Here is a 15,992-nt window from a genome sequence, read left to right as displayed (position 1 = left end):
TTTCTCCTGATCCTAGCATAAAACTATTTTTGTTGATAAAAATGCATCTATCATGTATAGCAGGAGTGTGGACTGTCTGATTTGTTAAGCTCCATGCCAATGCTACCTTTTGTCTGAGGACTTTGACACATACTCTGGGGAGACAAACTTTTGTTTGTTTGTTTTTTTACTCCATGAAGGGTCTGGGAATCAGTTTGCAAGTTGGACCACGGGATAATGGAGCAATGCAAGATGTAAAAGCCCTCTACACTCTGGTGTCACCTGTCTGGGCTTTGTTTCCTAGCTTTCTGATTACCTGTTGGTTTGGAGGGAATGTTCAAACTTTTCATGTATCTTGGGAGCAACAGGGTTAATTTGGCAGGTAATAGGTTAGTGTATTAGTTTTTTAGGGTTCAGTAGGAGGCTCAAAGGCTTTTAAATGTTGTTTTTGTTTTTTAAATCAGGAGCCAATGAAGTCGAGAGCACCACAGCTACATTTGGAATACAGATTCTACAAGCAGCTAGGAGCTGGAGGTAAAAAGCAGTGTCATATGTTTTACTGTAATATAATACAGTATGCAATTTTTGCAGCAATTTTCTTATTTAGGGGTGTGAATCTTATTTAATGAAGTGTCCCAAGGTACTCAAAACAGGAAAAAGACCCATAATCAGTGGATTAATATATATGTTCTCCTGGTATTTTAAAATTTCTGTTCTTCATTAAAGTGTCTGAAATCCTCAGACTACTTAATAAACATTAAATATCACACAAATCATACCAAATCATTCAATTAAGCAGTCTTTATAAATGTTATGTTTTCTCTTTGAATAAACACTGTAAATAAACAAATTGCTGATCTAATAATATCTAAAGTTGATAAGGTGCTTAAATAGCTTTAGTCTTAGTTTTACTTCAATTCCATTGATACTATCTGTATGCTGCTTCCTATTTTAAGACTCTAAAACATGTTTAAAAAAAAAACAACAAACTTTAAATGCAGAGAAGACTTGCTCATTTCATTCCTCTTGGTGCTTTTATGCCCAGAAATACCCTTATGATTGTTCCCTCAATTGTCCAGTTTTCACCTTTTCCTGCTATAGGTGAGCTATCCCTGGTATTTTTCATGCAGTTTTGCACCTTTCACAAAACTGTAGGCACTTAGCAAGAAATAAAGCTTCTTGTACTCAGAGTACAAATCTTCCCTAAATTAGTTAATATAGCTAGGAAGAATATATGTTGCTTGAAAATGTTCTTGAATTCAAAGAGTAGTTTTTCATAGGTCACGTCGTTACTTTTTTTCCTCCATTTTTAATGTTTCTTTTGCAAAATGGGTTATTTTGCTTATACTTTACATACTTTATTTTTACATGCAAACTGTTTTTTTTTTTTTTCCTGTCAAAGGCTGTTTTTAATAGTGATCTTAAAGTTCTGTTTAGTCTGCAATAACGTTCTGTTCAAGCTGAAAAGTGCTGTCCAAAAGTCAGGGAATACAAAATAGACATGCTACTTGTATATTATTGCCTTGGGTGTATGTGTTATGATGAATTTTAATTAAATAACTTTTCTTTTTTAAAATTCAGCATCTCATATTTATTGATACACAGATTGGATAATGTTTCTCTGGTTAAGTAGCTTTCAAAATTTTGTACTCTGTGTTTCCTAGCAGAGGATCTTTAAACAACTTTCTGAACCTTTTACTTCATGTAGAACTTGTTTGATGCCGTGGCACCAGCAACATTTCTTCAGAAAGAACTCCTCATAAGATATGATATCGTCTATTCCTACTAATAGATGGAAAATTAAGTTGCAGACTGTGTCATCAAAATCTTGAGTCTTACATGCTTGTTAATTTGAGAAAACTGTCAGGGTACAATGTCTTTTTTTTTTTTTAAAGTAGTTGTAAATTGTTAACGTACGCTAGGCTGGCATTCTGAAAGAGAAATTAAAAGCAGATATCTTAATCCCTTAGCTAATGAGACAGTCATAGTTACAGTCTGTTTTACTTCCGCAAGGGTAGCTTTAGGTTGGATCTTAGGAAGAACTTCTTTACCGAAAGGGTTGTTGGACACTGGAACAGGCTGCCCAGGGAGGTGGTGGAGTCACCATCCCTGGAGGTCTTTAAAAGACGTTTAGTTGTAGAGCTTAGGGATATGGTTTAGTGGGGACTGTTAGTGTTAGGTTAGAGGTTGGACTCGATGATCTTGAGGTCTCTTCCAACCTAGAAATTCTGTGATTCTGTGATATTATTCAGTCTTCAAAACTCTGTGGGTAGCAACAATTTGATCACTTATTCAGTTGCCTTATTACAGTGCTCTAAAGGAAAACAAACTCTCTGATTCTTTGTATATTGACTGAAGATGAGGAGGTCTTTGGTGTGGACTTCTCTATTTTTCTAAGTGTTTTTATTACAAAGTGAAAGCTTCCCACATCAAGTCTAGAACACTTTTAAGCTTTTTTTGAGACCTTTCTGACTTTCTCAGGCATCCCACTTGAGATTCATTTTAGTGGGCTGTGTGGGATTCACTGTGAAAAAAGTGATATTCATGCTCCCATATTCCTAGAGACAAGTTCAAAAACTTGTAGTTTCCTTTTCTTTCTGCAACACTTCTCCTATCTTTGTCAGAATTGGCTACTCATGTGTAGGAAGCCATTCTACCCAAGACACTTCTAGAAGAAAAACTGCAGAATGATTTATTTTCTATCCTCACGTAATCTGAGGCAATCTGTTTTAGTTCATTTTTTTTGAATGCATGTTTCAGTCAAGTGTGGGTGTAAGAAATTTTCACACATGAATGGCTGAAAAACATGACGGCAGATATTTGATGGACCAAGTAATAAATCTTATATTAGTTCTGACTACATAGGCAGTGTTGCTTTCTAAGCAGTGGTTGTATTTTTGTCACAGAGTAAATTGAAGAAAATGTATCTTCATTGTACAACTGGCATTAGGAGGTATAAAAATAGCTGTCATTGCTAGAAGTCCTAACTGTAGTAATTACGAGCAAATTGGTTTCTCTGCTGAGAAATTACTTACTGGAGTATCAGTTCCAGTTGTCTGGAGCCTTCTGGCTTCTATAAGTCCGTATTTGCAGGCTTTCATCATGAAGTTGTTTTTTCCTCATTTTTTTTTTTTGATGCAAAAATTTACATAATTTAGGTGGTAGTTTATATTGAGAGTAGACTGATTTTTGTATTTAATTGTAGTAAGTATCCTCCACTTATTCTCCACATCTGCACATGCATTCATGTAAATTAATAGTAAGTGACTACAAAAAATCAGTATAGTGAGTGTGAACTCATTTTTCAGAGGTAACTGTGGAAAAGCGTGTAACACTTTCCTTTCTTTCCCAGTTCTGAGAAATGGCAGAGCCATTGTTTCCTGAAGACAGATAACTTAATTTTTCACCAATAAGAACTATGCATTCCACAGGTGATGCTACAAACAGTCATGGTGACTGTAAAATAACCTGAGGCTGAAGAGGTACTTGTAGCTCCTGTGAAATCACAGTTTATTTGGGGTGATGGCATGGGAAGAAGGCACTGATGTGAATTAACAGTTCTGGAAGTAAATAAGGTTATTTTCCTGAAATACCTTCTTGAAGTCATATAGTGTTACTGGGCAGCCTATTACCTTGCTTTCTAACCATTTTTAACAGAGTAGCTAGGTGTTTCCTCTGATCTTATGAATTCCGTTGGTGGAAAGATTAACATTTTGAAATTCCATATTTACTTGGTATTCCTTTATCTCTAGCCAGTATTTGCCTGCTGAAGGTCTACTTATTCTTATAATGTGGATTTGTGACTTAAAGATTTAAAAAAAAAAAAAAATAATCCTGTGATAAGACTTACTCTTTTGGTTTCTTCTTCTTTCTTGAATGCCATGAATGGGTGGAAGATGTGCTTGGGTGCAACAAGCATTTTGGGAGGGATATCTCTTGTAATTTCCAACCCTGACAGAACAAAAGAGTCATGGAAAAAATAGGCAAGAAATATGCATGTAAAACCAGAAACGTTTCAAAACTGTTCCTCTTTGGAAAGAATCTGCTTATCAAGGAGGCTAAATCAGCCTCAAATGGGCTTCTTACTGACCATATCAGTGAACGTTCAGTAGAATGTAGGAGTTTGTCAGGAAAACAAAATTCTGAGGTCTCTTTCTTAAACAGGAAACATTTTATCTACTTTGAGGCTACTCTTGAAATATTTTGGATTATTCAGAGGAATGGGTCTAAACTTCCTAAAGTAGTTCTTAAATCATTTTAAAGATGTAACTAATTTTGGTCACATCATTATTTAGTTTTCATTTTAGGTTTTATGTACACCGGTAGAGATTTTTTCTGAATATTACTTTGCTTTTTTTTCTACCATAACTTTGTTGTTTAGTAGTTGTGGGCAGGAGAATCTTGCTTAAAGTACATACTGTACTCATAAAGTTCGAGATCATTTAGCTGTTGGTATGCGGAAGTTTCTAGTTAAGTGTATAAGCACCAACAGATGAAATTTGAGATACCTTGAATTCTACTATAATTTTAGTTAAAATTATTTTTCTTAAAACCCAGTAAGAAAAGATAAGAAAAACAGATAGATACATCAGTGATAGCACAGTACTACAAATAAAACTACAGCTGAGTTCTTATCTGAAGTTACACATGTATTAGGACTTTTAGCATGAATAAAAAGCAGTTTTGTATGCTTTCATTTATTTATTTTGTGGTAGTTATCTTTCACGCTAAATCTTTCCCTTCATGATAAGAAGGTGAACTTCAGAAGTCAGCTCTTTCTCATGTTTTATGTCTGTAAATAACCCTTATAGACATAGGGTCTGTAATTTAACCACACCCAAACTCAGTGTTCTTTTCTATTTGGAAAGACTGAGTCAAAGAAATCAGTAGCTACTGGCTCAGTTCAACTTTTGAGGAGCAAAGCTGAGATATTTTTTTTAATGTGGGACGTAATGGTCCTGCATGAGTGAAAACTTCCAAGAAAGGAAGTTTTCCAAGGAAGACAGGTAGGAATTTACAGCATGGTTCAGTTTTGTCTTAAAATAAAGAGTCTGTGTACATATTGAAATAGAAGTTGTTCTCTATGTGTTTAAGAGTATAAAAACTATTCCAAATAATTTTTTTTCTTACCTCTCTTAACAAATCCGTAGGCCATTAATTGTAACGGCTGGAAGCCTCTACAGGAGATGGAGATCTCATAGCCATCTGATAAGTGGAACAGAAAGGCAGACAGCTGCTGCTGCCATAGCAAACTTCTGTCTGCAGTGCTGCTGACGTACTGAGAACTATATATATATACTGTTACTATAATACCTGTCTAGAGCAACAAGGAGGATCCATTTTAGATTTTATTTTTTTCGTTTGAGGTAATTTGTGAAAGAGACAAAGATCTGCTTAGCTCTGGATTATTCTACTTCTGAAATTGCTGTATTAACATTTCATGCTGAGTTCAATATTGGTAATGATATTTTATTTTTCTTAACTTTTGTACATCTGTTCTTTCAGATGAAGTTTAGCTGACTCTTCAGATTGGCAGTCAAATAGCATTTCTTACAGTGCAACCAAAATGTGACACTTGACTAATGAAGGTATAAAAGATGCATTTGTTCTATGAAAAACAGTATAGCATATTAAGTGGTTTTGGCCATTGTGAAAAGAATGCTAAGTAGTGCATTCTGTATGTGACAATCTTTTCTACAGATGGATACTAGTAGTCACATGGTAATATGCTCAGCATTAGTATCTAAAAATACATATAGTTTTCTGTTCTGAGGTAATGAGAGCCTACCTTAAACATTAAAAAAAAAAAGGCAATAAAAAACCAAACATACTATTTGGATGGTTATAATAAAAAAAAAAGTTACTTTTGGTTGGAGGACATTGAACTGTGGGTGTAATGTAATTTTCAACAATACAGAAGCCAATAGATCGTGTGTGTATGTATTGACGGGTAAAACAATGTTAGTTTAAGAACAGGACTACGTAAGAAAAGCTGCAGCCAGGGAAGTAGGAAGCATTTTTGCAAGCTTGTCAACTGAGGAGTAGAATTTACTCACTATTCTGGCAATTGGGCTCAATTGAATTTTTATTTTAGTGTTTGGAGCATGTCAGGATTCTCTGTGTTGATAACTGGGTTTTGATTTGGGAAAGTAGCAAAGGTGGTCTGAAATCTTTTTTTGCACTTTTTGGTGCAGAATATGTTAAACTAAACATTTATTACAAAGTACTTTCTACACCATTTAATGTTGCTTTGGTAGAGTAGACATTGCTGGTCATAGTTTTTATCTTTGTTGAAAAGCTTTTGCCAAGCTGAAGACGAGTAAAGTTGGTGTTCAGTACTCTTTCCTGTAGGTGAAGACCAAAATATTTATGGTAACGAAAATAAAATTGTTCCTCTAATTTCAGTTCAGACCGACTTCATCATATGGGACAAAACGAAAGGTTTGAGTGTTCAATGCCAACTTTTCATTTTTTTTTGTACAACCCATTCTATACCTTTTATATATTCTTATATTCTATATATACCATTCTATACCTTTCAGGGTATAGAATGCATGATAAAGCATCCTTTTAATTTCCAATATCTGCCCATCTTCAGTGATAGGTGTTTTTTTTTTTCTACTCTTTCATAGTACACTACTAGAAAATACTAATTCAGTATGGGAGAGGGTTTTGTATTGCTACAGAGGTCAATCCATTGATTGGTTCTGCCTTATTGCCAGGGCCAGCCTACCTTCATAAGTAAAGGAGGTAGTTTGTTTCTTCCACAGCGTGACACTTAATACAGAAAAAAAGGTCATCATAGCATAGTTTCAGGTGCTGACACCATACCAAGATGGTATCAGCATCTCTGATCTGCTCTAACTCTTCCCAACACCATGACAACTCCTAATTCTCAGGGCACTGGGCCTCATGTCCTACTCCCCTCTCCTTTGCAACACATCGATCCCAGTCCGTGACAGCTACCAATATTGTAGTACACAGCATAGTACCAAATATGATAAGAAAAGTGTTATCTATATGAAGCCCTTCTCCTGCATTGGAACAGAGTCCATGCAGACAGTGCTGTTTAAGTTCCCTATGCAAAATTGTCATCGCTTTATTACGATTGATTACTATATAATGAGTAGTTACCTTAGTAATGATTCTGTTTGATTTTAGGGCTAGAAGTGAATTGTAGCTAGATTAATACGATGATTTCATATGATTTTTGTTCAGGTATCACCTAAAATATCCTATTATGTATTTTTTAAAAATAGTACTTGCATTGGAGATTGGTACTTGCCATTGCCATTCCATAATATAATGATAATGGAAGTTAACATGGTTTAAAGCAAATTTGAAAAAAGACTAGTACAAGACTAGTCCAATGCTGTAGATGTCCAAATATATTTATTTATGAACTGAATGTTTCTAATAACTTATTAAAAGAATAGTAATTTACTGGAGCTTCAGATTTTAGGAGATAAATTAATTTCTGAAACAAGCACACTGCTGTTACTGATTGTTCGAAACAAAAGTTAAAGACAAAATGTCTAGCTGTTAACTGCAGAGTTGGCAATTAACTCAGTTCAGGGTAGTCTTAATTATATACGTATACCTATTTATGACTTCTTGTGTATGTTTCTTTGAGTTATTGCAGTTCATAACTTGCCTATGTATCTTGCTAGCAGACATTCAATATACACTCTGATTTTTTTTGTAACATTATATGAACGTTGCTTAGAGCTATATTCTTAGATAAGTAGTGGGAATTTGCTCCTAAACTGAGCAATGATTTTTTTTTAAATTATTTTAGTACTGCTGTCCTACACTCACTTGTTCTATTTTCACTAGGGATGTTATGCAGAAGAATAAACAGTAAGCAATTGTACATATTTGTTTTGCATATATATATATATATATTTGATATCTGTATCAATTAATAAAAATACAGATCAGGTGAACTTAGCACAAACCATGATTTTCTTATTTAAAAAAAAAAAACACTTAAAATTAATCAACTAATGAACCTCTTGAATGAAGAGGTATCTATCTGCTTTTGGGCACTGTTATCTATGTGCTGATGACTATTACGGTTCTGTCAGGAGGTGTTTGGGAAATAACTGACTTGATTCTGAGTTCCATTGTAGCCAGTATACTTGAATAGGAAGGTTGAGCTGCTCAGTTATTAATGTGAATACGTGAATAATGTGATATTTCTATTTGAATGAATGAGACATTGAGAATTACAAATTTAGATCAGCTGTCTTAAGAACATTTCCAGCAAAACTTATAGGAGAATTTTGCTGGCAATTTTTGTGTTTTAGGCAAGTCCTTTCTAACATTTAATTTAAGGAAATGTACAGAATTTTTGCAATTTATATTTGAAGTATTTTCCCTAGAATTAGTTCAGGAGATCTGTTAAGAAAGGCAGTTGTACGGATTTAAATTTAATTTACAAGTGCATGTGTTAATGATTTTGAGAAATGGTAATTACTGACTATAAGAAGCCTGGCTTCTTACATTAATTCAAAAGTACTGAAGTAATGGTGCTTATATATTACGTCCTCGTTTAGTTTGGTGTTTTGCAGTCACGTGCAGGGATGATTGTGGTTTCCATAGCTGTAAAGTGCTGAGTTACCTGAGATTGTATGGCCTTCTGCATACGCTGCTTTGGTTTTCTGTATGCATGTTTTTTTGTATGCTGCTTTGGTTCAACTTGAAAAACACATGTGGCATTATCCTGCAATTTTGTCATTGCTTCTTTCCTGGAAGATTCAGGTCAGATGCTGCAAAGTGAAGTGAAGAATCCTTCTATTGGTGGCAGGTTGTTGAACTGAGTTGGATCGTTGACACTATCAATATGAATGTGCCATGGAAGACAGCTCTTAATGCATTTCTTCAATATCTTCAGCTTGGATTATTTCAGTGTCTCTTGAGTTGCTATATATGAAAAGTAAAACTACAAATAAAAGACAGTGAAATGTAGGAAACTGAATGCAGAATAGTGTGTTCTGTAATTGCAATTTTGTGTATTTTACTGTCATTTAGGACTCTGGTTTAACTGACAATCTAAGTAATAAGATATAACAGGTCACTTCAGTAAGTGTGTTTCTCAACTGGATTTGGAAGAAACTGTAAAATTAAAACACTGAAAAGTCACCTGCCCAATAGCTTTACAAATTACAGATTGTATTTTGTGGTGATACTGAGTTACTGGTCGTACATCCCATCTGTAAAAATTTTTGAACGCCCACTTTATAAATGTGTATTTATAAAATAAGTGTATCACTGTATTAATGTTATGTACATTAAAACATGTACAAAATGAGAAATTAAAGGGATGAGATACAGCTTAAATAGTATTTAATATATATACATTGTACCTGATCTTGCTCTTTTAAAAAAATTATGGCTTTGTAGTGAGAGTTATGTGCTTGAATGAACTTCATTATTTTATTTGATTTTTTTTTTTAAAAAAAAAAGCTCTTATTTTTGTACTTTGTGATAGAGTGATTTGAATGTCTGGCTCAAAGTTTGGTTTGAGTTTGTTTTAATTACTGTCATAGGTGGAAAATGTTCCTCACAAAGATATGTAGATCCAAATGGAAGAAGTGCATCTCTGGCTGGGCTTACTAAATCATGGTGCTTGTTTTTAATCCCATTCACTACTTATTCTGCTTTTTTTATTTAATTCCACTATTTTCCATCTTTCCAGATGTTAATCTCTTGTTCTTGAAAACTAATCAGAAGACATTAAATATCCATATTTTTAGAAAATATGTTCAAAATGCACTGAAACTCCTTGGGGGATTTTTGAACTGGTTAGAAATTTCTGTTTCCAGGTGTAAGTGTAAAATAGTTTGCAAGAGATTTTTTTTTTTTAGGTCAGATTGCATTGTTTTGCTCAATGAAATCACTTAACAATGAAAACATTTCCAAACATCAGTTTCTAAAATGCTATCTCCATAGCACAAATTTCTTTTGAAAATCAGCTACATTCTCACTCATTGTTTAAATTTGTCACTTTCACCCTTATGACATGTCCTGTTTTTTGAACAGTCTGTGAAGTAGCCTACTACTGACAGCCACTTGTCTTCACAGAGGTGGGTCAACATATTTGGAAGTCTTGTCTTTTTGTAAAAGAAAAATCTGCAACTCCTCTTTAAGTTCAGCTTCTTGAAGACCTTTGTCACAAGATAATCACTAAGCAGCAGATTTTTCATGGTCAAGCACCTGTTTGAGCAACAGTTACACTGACATTTTTTCCATAAAACATGTTCTTTATTGTCATTTAGTGTTGAGAGTATATCAACTCTAGTATGTCTTTCTGGTAGTGATACACAGAAAAAGTTCTGTGTATGCTATTATCAAAGTATAACCTAACATACACCATAGGCTGAGATGTATTTGAAATGTGTGTGGTCTCATCCACCTGTATGCCAAACCTACCACACTGACTAATTTGTCCTAACAGTTATTTACTCAAATCTCCAGCAGTATGTTCTTGTCTTCTGATGGTACTTGCTGACAAAGGAGTGCACTTCAGTTTGACACCATCTTTTTCTTCATGCATTATTTTCAACCATTTTTACCACAGCAGGAAGATCGAGTGTTTCCTCAATGGTTTGTGGCTTTTTGTGTCTTGCTACTAAGTAAGATATTTCAAAAGATACTGACAAATCGTTGTCATAGGATTTAGTGAAATGACATAAAGGTTGTGGATTCAATAACACATGACTTGAAATGCTACTGAAAATAATTGTAGAGGCTTGTTTTCATGTTCTAGATGCTTAGTTTCTAATTTTAAAAAAATGTTTTGATAACTGCAGTTCCTTCATACTATCACTAGATAATATATCAAAGCATAATAAACACTCAGGGTGAGGTTCTTTGTTAATAAGAGTGGATGTAACTACATATTTCAAATAGTTTTCTTGATATTTTCCATTTTCTGGCCTATTTTTCTTTGAAAAGATTATCACTGTTTACTTTATAATGCAGCAGATGAAGAGCTTATACCACAGTAGAAATGTCTGCTCTGCCTTGTTCTTCTTTGCTCATGTTAGCATTATAAGTGATATTTTCAGTCTGTGTTTTTTTTGGCGGAGTCTTTTTATACTGCTCCTCCATTTTGTGAGGGGTAGCCCAGTTTAAGTTAGACAATATAGTCTATAAATCCACTTAACTGGGCATACGTAAACTGCAATATGCTGTAAACGGATGAAGGAACAAGGATGATACGTTTGTCATCTCCATGTCTCCGTGTTTCTTTGATCATCCATGTGAGCATCCTCTGGACTCACTCTAATGGGAGGATGTCCTTCTTGTGTTGGGGGCCCCAGAGCTGAACACCGTGCTCCACGTGGGGTCTCACGAGAGCAGAATAGAGATGGAGGATTGCCTCCCTTGCCTTGCTGGCCATGCTGCTTTTGATGCAGGCCAGGATACGGTTGGTTTCTGGGCTGCAAGTGCACGTTGACAGGTCACATTGAGCTTCTCATCAACCACCATCCACCAGTCCTTCTCAGAGCTGGTCTCAATCTCCACCCATAGCTTCTCAGATGATTTGTTCTGTATACCTCTTAGGCTACCTGTCCTTGCTTCCACCCTCTGTAGGTCTTCTTCTGTTTGAGTTTGGCCAGGAGCAGCTTGTTCCTCGATTCAGGCCTCCTGATGTTTTTGCCTGACTTCCTCTTTGCTCCTGAGCTCGGGGAGGTGATTCTTGAATGTTAACCTCTCTTAGGACCCTCTTCCATCCAAGGCTTTGTCCAATGGTATTCTACCAAGGAGATCCCCAAAGAGGACAAAGTCTACTCTCTCGAAGTCCAGGGCAGCAGGGTTTTATAAAATATGAATTATGTTGGAAATACGGCATACTCTATAACTTACATGGTGCTGTATAGCATATAATACATTAAGTATAACATGTTCTATAACTTATTTCATTTATTTATGTAGAAATTTCTGGATAGCTGTTGTATTAAAAAGATACAAACTACTTTGTGCAGCAAAACTGCTTGGAAAATCATAATACTTTAAATCATATGAAAATAGAGTAAGTGAGGTTTTATGGTATTGCAGCTAACAGTTAAAGCTTATTAATGAAAATAGCGATGCAGTAAACAGAAATATTTTTGTAAACAAAAAAAGTAAACAGTAAACAAAATATTTAAGTTCTTTTAGTGTTTTAAAATGCTATAAACCGACACAGAGCAAAGGCAGTGCTAATAGAGGAGAGTTTTGTAGTTCAAATCTTTAGACATGAAGATACAAGAGCAGAGATTCTTGGAATGTGTCTCAGACCATCACAAATATTCTCTTTTCTTCTTCATTACTGTTCTTTTTCTTCCTGTGTTCAATTGTTTGTTTTTTGGACTTACTTCTGTACAGCTGTTGGATAACATAATTCACTACTGCATACTCATCCACATCTCCATGTACAATTCCACAGTACCACAAAGTGGAGGCAGAAAACTTGAAACTAGGGATATCTAGAATTATGATATCCTTTTCTGTACAGACAGCTTTTCTGAGCCGTTATTTTATGATTAGGGATGATCTTTTAAAAATCAAGCTTTGTTGTACCATGTACACACATAATGTGTAATGTGGTTTATGTTACTTCCTTAGTAGGAATGAGCTGCTATTGCAAACTCTTTCTGGAATGGGTATGATTATGCTTGTTATAGGGTATAGTTATGATTAAAAAAATAATAAATGGAAGGTTGGTTGTTAGGGGTTACGTTTTCATTGTTATCAAATGTAGGAAAAGATATCAAGGAAAATGCTCTTAGAAAACACTTCGTTTGCTTTTAGTTTTGCTTAAATATAAGGGTGTTGGTTTTGGACACAGTTACACAGCTGTAGCTTGCATGTAAATTAGCACTGTACTAAGGTATGGAAAATGTGAGATCACAGAATCGTTTAGTTGGAAGAGACCTTCAAGATCACCTATTCCAACCTCTGACCTAACACTAAGAAGTCCTCCACTAAACCGTATCACTAAGCTCTACATCTAAACGTCTTTTAAAGACAGCCAGGGATGGTGACTCCACCACTTCCTTGGGCAGCCTACATGCATTCCAGTGCCTAAAAACCCTTTCAGTAAAGAAGTTCTTCCTAACATCCAACCTAAACTTCTGGCACGACTTTAGCCCATTCCCCCTCGTCCTGTCACCAGGCACGTGGGAGAACAGGCCAACCCCCACCTCGCTACAGCCTCCTTTAAGGTATCTGTAGAGAGTGATAAAGTCGCCCCTGAGCCTTCTTTTCTCCAGGCTGAACAATTCCAGCTCCCTCAGCTGCTCCTCGTAGGACTTGTTCTCCAGACCTCTCACCAGCTTCGTCGCCCTTCTCTGGACTTGCTCGAGTACCTCCATGTCCTTCTTGTAGCGAGGGGCCCAAAACTGAACACAGTACTCGAGGTGCAGCCTCACCAGAGCTGAGTACAGGGGGACGATCACTTTCCTAGCCCTGCTGGCCACACTGCTTCTTCTACAAGCCAGGATGCTGTTGGCCTTCTTGGCCACCTGAGCACACTGCTGGCTCATATTCAGCCGACTGTCCACCAATACTCCCAGGTCCTTCTCCGCTAGGCAGCTTTCCAACCACTCCTCTCCCAGCCTGTAGCTCTGCTTGGGGTTATTGTGCCCCAGGTGCAGGACCTGGCGCTTGACCCTGTTGAACTTCATACAGTTGACCTCAGCCCATCGGTGCAGCCTTTCCAGATCCTCCTGCAGAGCCTTCCTACCCTTGAGCAGATCGACACATGCACCTAACTTGGTGTCATCTGCAAACTTACTGAGGGTGCACTCGATCCCCTCATCCAGATCATCGATAAAGATGCTAAGGAGGACTGACCCTAGTACTGAGCCCTGGGGGACACCGCTAGTGACCGGCCTCCAGCTGGATTTGACTCCATTTACCACGACTCTTTGGGCCTGGCTATCCAGCCAGTTTCTAACCCAATGAAGCATACGCCAGTCCAAGCCAAGAGCAGCCAGTTTCTTGAGGAGGGTGCTGTGGGAAATGGTGTCAAGGGCCTTACTGAAGTCAAGGTAGACCACATCCACAGCCTTTCCCTCATCCACCAAGTGCGTCGCTTTGTCATAGCAGATGTACTTCAGAGTACACCTGATGTTAGGAGTGTTTTCATATATAAAATCCCATTTTATCTTCAGAGAAGAAAGGCAATACCCAATGTTTGGGACATTCTGAAAATGGATATGGCTGTTAAATGTAGTACAGGATTGTAATAATAGAGACTATAGAAAAGCTCATGTGAAAGGAAAAATATACCGTCCTTTAATGTGCTTTTTATGACAAGCAAATTAGCAAAATGTATTCTTGAAAAATTTTGTGTCACTGTGTTTACTTTTATATCAGGAAAATTGTAAGGCCTATTTTATCTATCAGGAAATAAGACATCAGGATGCCAGTTCATATTTTAGACTGCATTTAATCCACAGTTTAAGTATTAACATGCTTTTCTGTGATACTGCAAATGCAAATGACTTGATTGTTTCTAAAGTGAAATAAAACAAGTGGTTAAGAATTCTTACTTTTAAATTCAAGAGTAGCTTAAATATAGTTACTTATTTGTATGCAAGATTTGAAAACAAATGCAGCTTTAACGCCAAATTAGCCTTTTGCCCCTCTTGATAGGTTTATTTCATACTTATTCACACAGTATTTAAGAAATTGTTAGTGGAACATGCAGTGAGAGATTTATGTTCACATATGTTTTTTTTCTGGAAATGTTGTATGATATTTTGTTCTGAACTTGCTCTTTATTTTAACAAAATTCAAAGTAAAAAATACACAACTACAGATGCAAACTTGCTTACAATAAACTTTTAAAATGTGAAATTTTGTTTTTATTCAAAGATATTTTTCTTCTAAATCACTTTAATGATGTAACAGTGTAGGAGTTAGTGGTTCATTTCTGGACACCATTAATTCAATTTTCAAAAGAATTTAAGAAATTAAGGAAAGTATTTGAATTCTGTAGAAGTGGAAAGACTGTGAATTGTTTTATCATAGGTTCCCCTTGAGACTTATGAAAACTCCCTTTGTCATCATTTCTTATGAGTACATTAAAAAAAAACAAACAACCCTGTCCTTCATGCAGTTTAAATAATAGATCTCAGTGTACCCCACAGTCTAGATTTTTTAATGGTTTTAAGACTTCAACTTGGTGGTGTTTAGATTTGTAATGAACCAACTCAGATTTAAGAAAAATTTTTGCTATTATGTGCCATCTATACAGAAACAAAAAGTAATCAAGGAATAGAAGACAGTGCAAATTTAAGTAAAAAATGCATATATTTCGTCGTAGAATCATAGAATGTCTTGGGTTGGAAGGCACCTTAAAAACCATCCAATTCCAATCCCTTGCCATGGGCAGGGACACCTCCCACCAGACCAGGTTGCTCAAAGCCCCATCCAACCTAGCCTTGAACACTTTGAGGTACAGGGCATCCACAGCTTCTCAGGGCAACATGGTCCAGTTCCTCACCACCAAGAATTTCTTCGTTACATCTAATCGAAACGTCCTATCTCTTAGTTTAAAGCCATTCCCCTTGTCCTATCACTATCTTCCTGTGCAAAAAGTCACTTTCCATCTTGTTATAAGCCCCCTTTAGGTATTGAAAGGCTGCAATGAGATCTCTCTGGAGCCATATCACCTCCAGTTCTTTTAGATTTTTTTTTTTCATAGGTGTTCCAACTCTCTTGTAGCTCTCTTTTGGACTCATTCTAACAGGTACACATCCTTCTTGTGCTGGGGACCCAGACCTGGATGCAGCACTCCAGGTGGGACCCCTCAGTGCAGAGGGGAACAATCCCCTCCTTCGGCTTGCTGGCTGCTCCTGTGTTGATGCAGCCCAGGATGCAGTTTGTCTTCTGGTTTGCAAGTTCGTACTGCTAGCTCATATTTGGAAAACTATCTATACTAACAAGTGATGACTACAACAGTTTGTTATCTATGGCATTTCTATTTTGATAATGCATCTGCAACTTGACTTAAT

The 15,992-nt window shown here is 36.2% G+C and overlaps 1 protein-coding gene across 20 annotated transcripts in view; it reads left to right on the top strand.

Moving 5' to 3' along the window:
- CSNK1G3 (casein kinase 1 gamma 3) overlaps nt 1-15,992 on the top strand; it is a 70,676-nt gene that overhangs the window by 24,085 nt on the left and 30,599 nt on the right. For 18 of the 20 annotated variants that reach the window (XM_072031005.1, XM_038170668.2, XM_072031003.1 and 15 more), the window contains one exon: nt 444-513. The exons of the other annotated variants lie outside the window; for them this stretch is intronic. In XM_072031005.1, coding sequence (XP_071887106.1) covers nt 450-513 — 64 coding nt within the window. In that variant the 5' untranslated portion in view covers nt 444-449. The remainder of the gene's footprint in view (nt 1-443; nt 514-15,992) is intronic. 20 annotated transcript variants of the gene reach the window in all.

Source organism: Anas platyrhynchos, chromosome Z, assembly GCF_047663525.1.
Source record: "Anas platyrhynchos isolate ZD024472 breed Pekin duck chromosome Z, IASCAAS_PekinDuck_T2T, whole genome shotgun sequence".
Taxonomy (NCBI): Eukaryota; Metazoa; Chordata; class Aves; order Anseriformes; family Anatidae; genus Anas; species Anas platyrhynchos.
The sequence above is the reverse complement of the archived record's forward strand: the minus strand, read 5'-3'. Positions and strand labels throughout refer to the sequence as shown.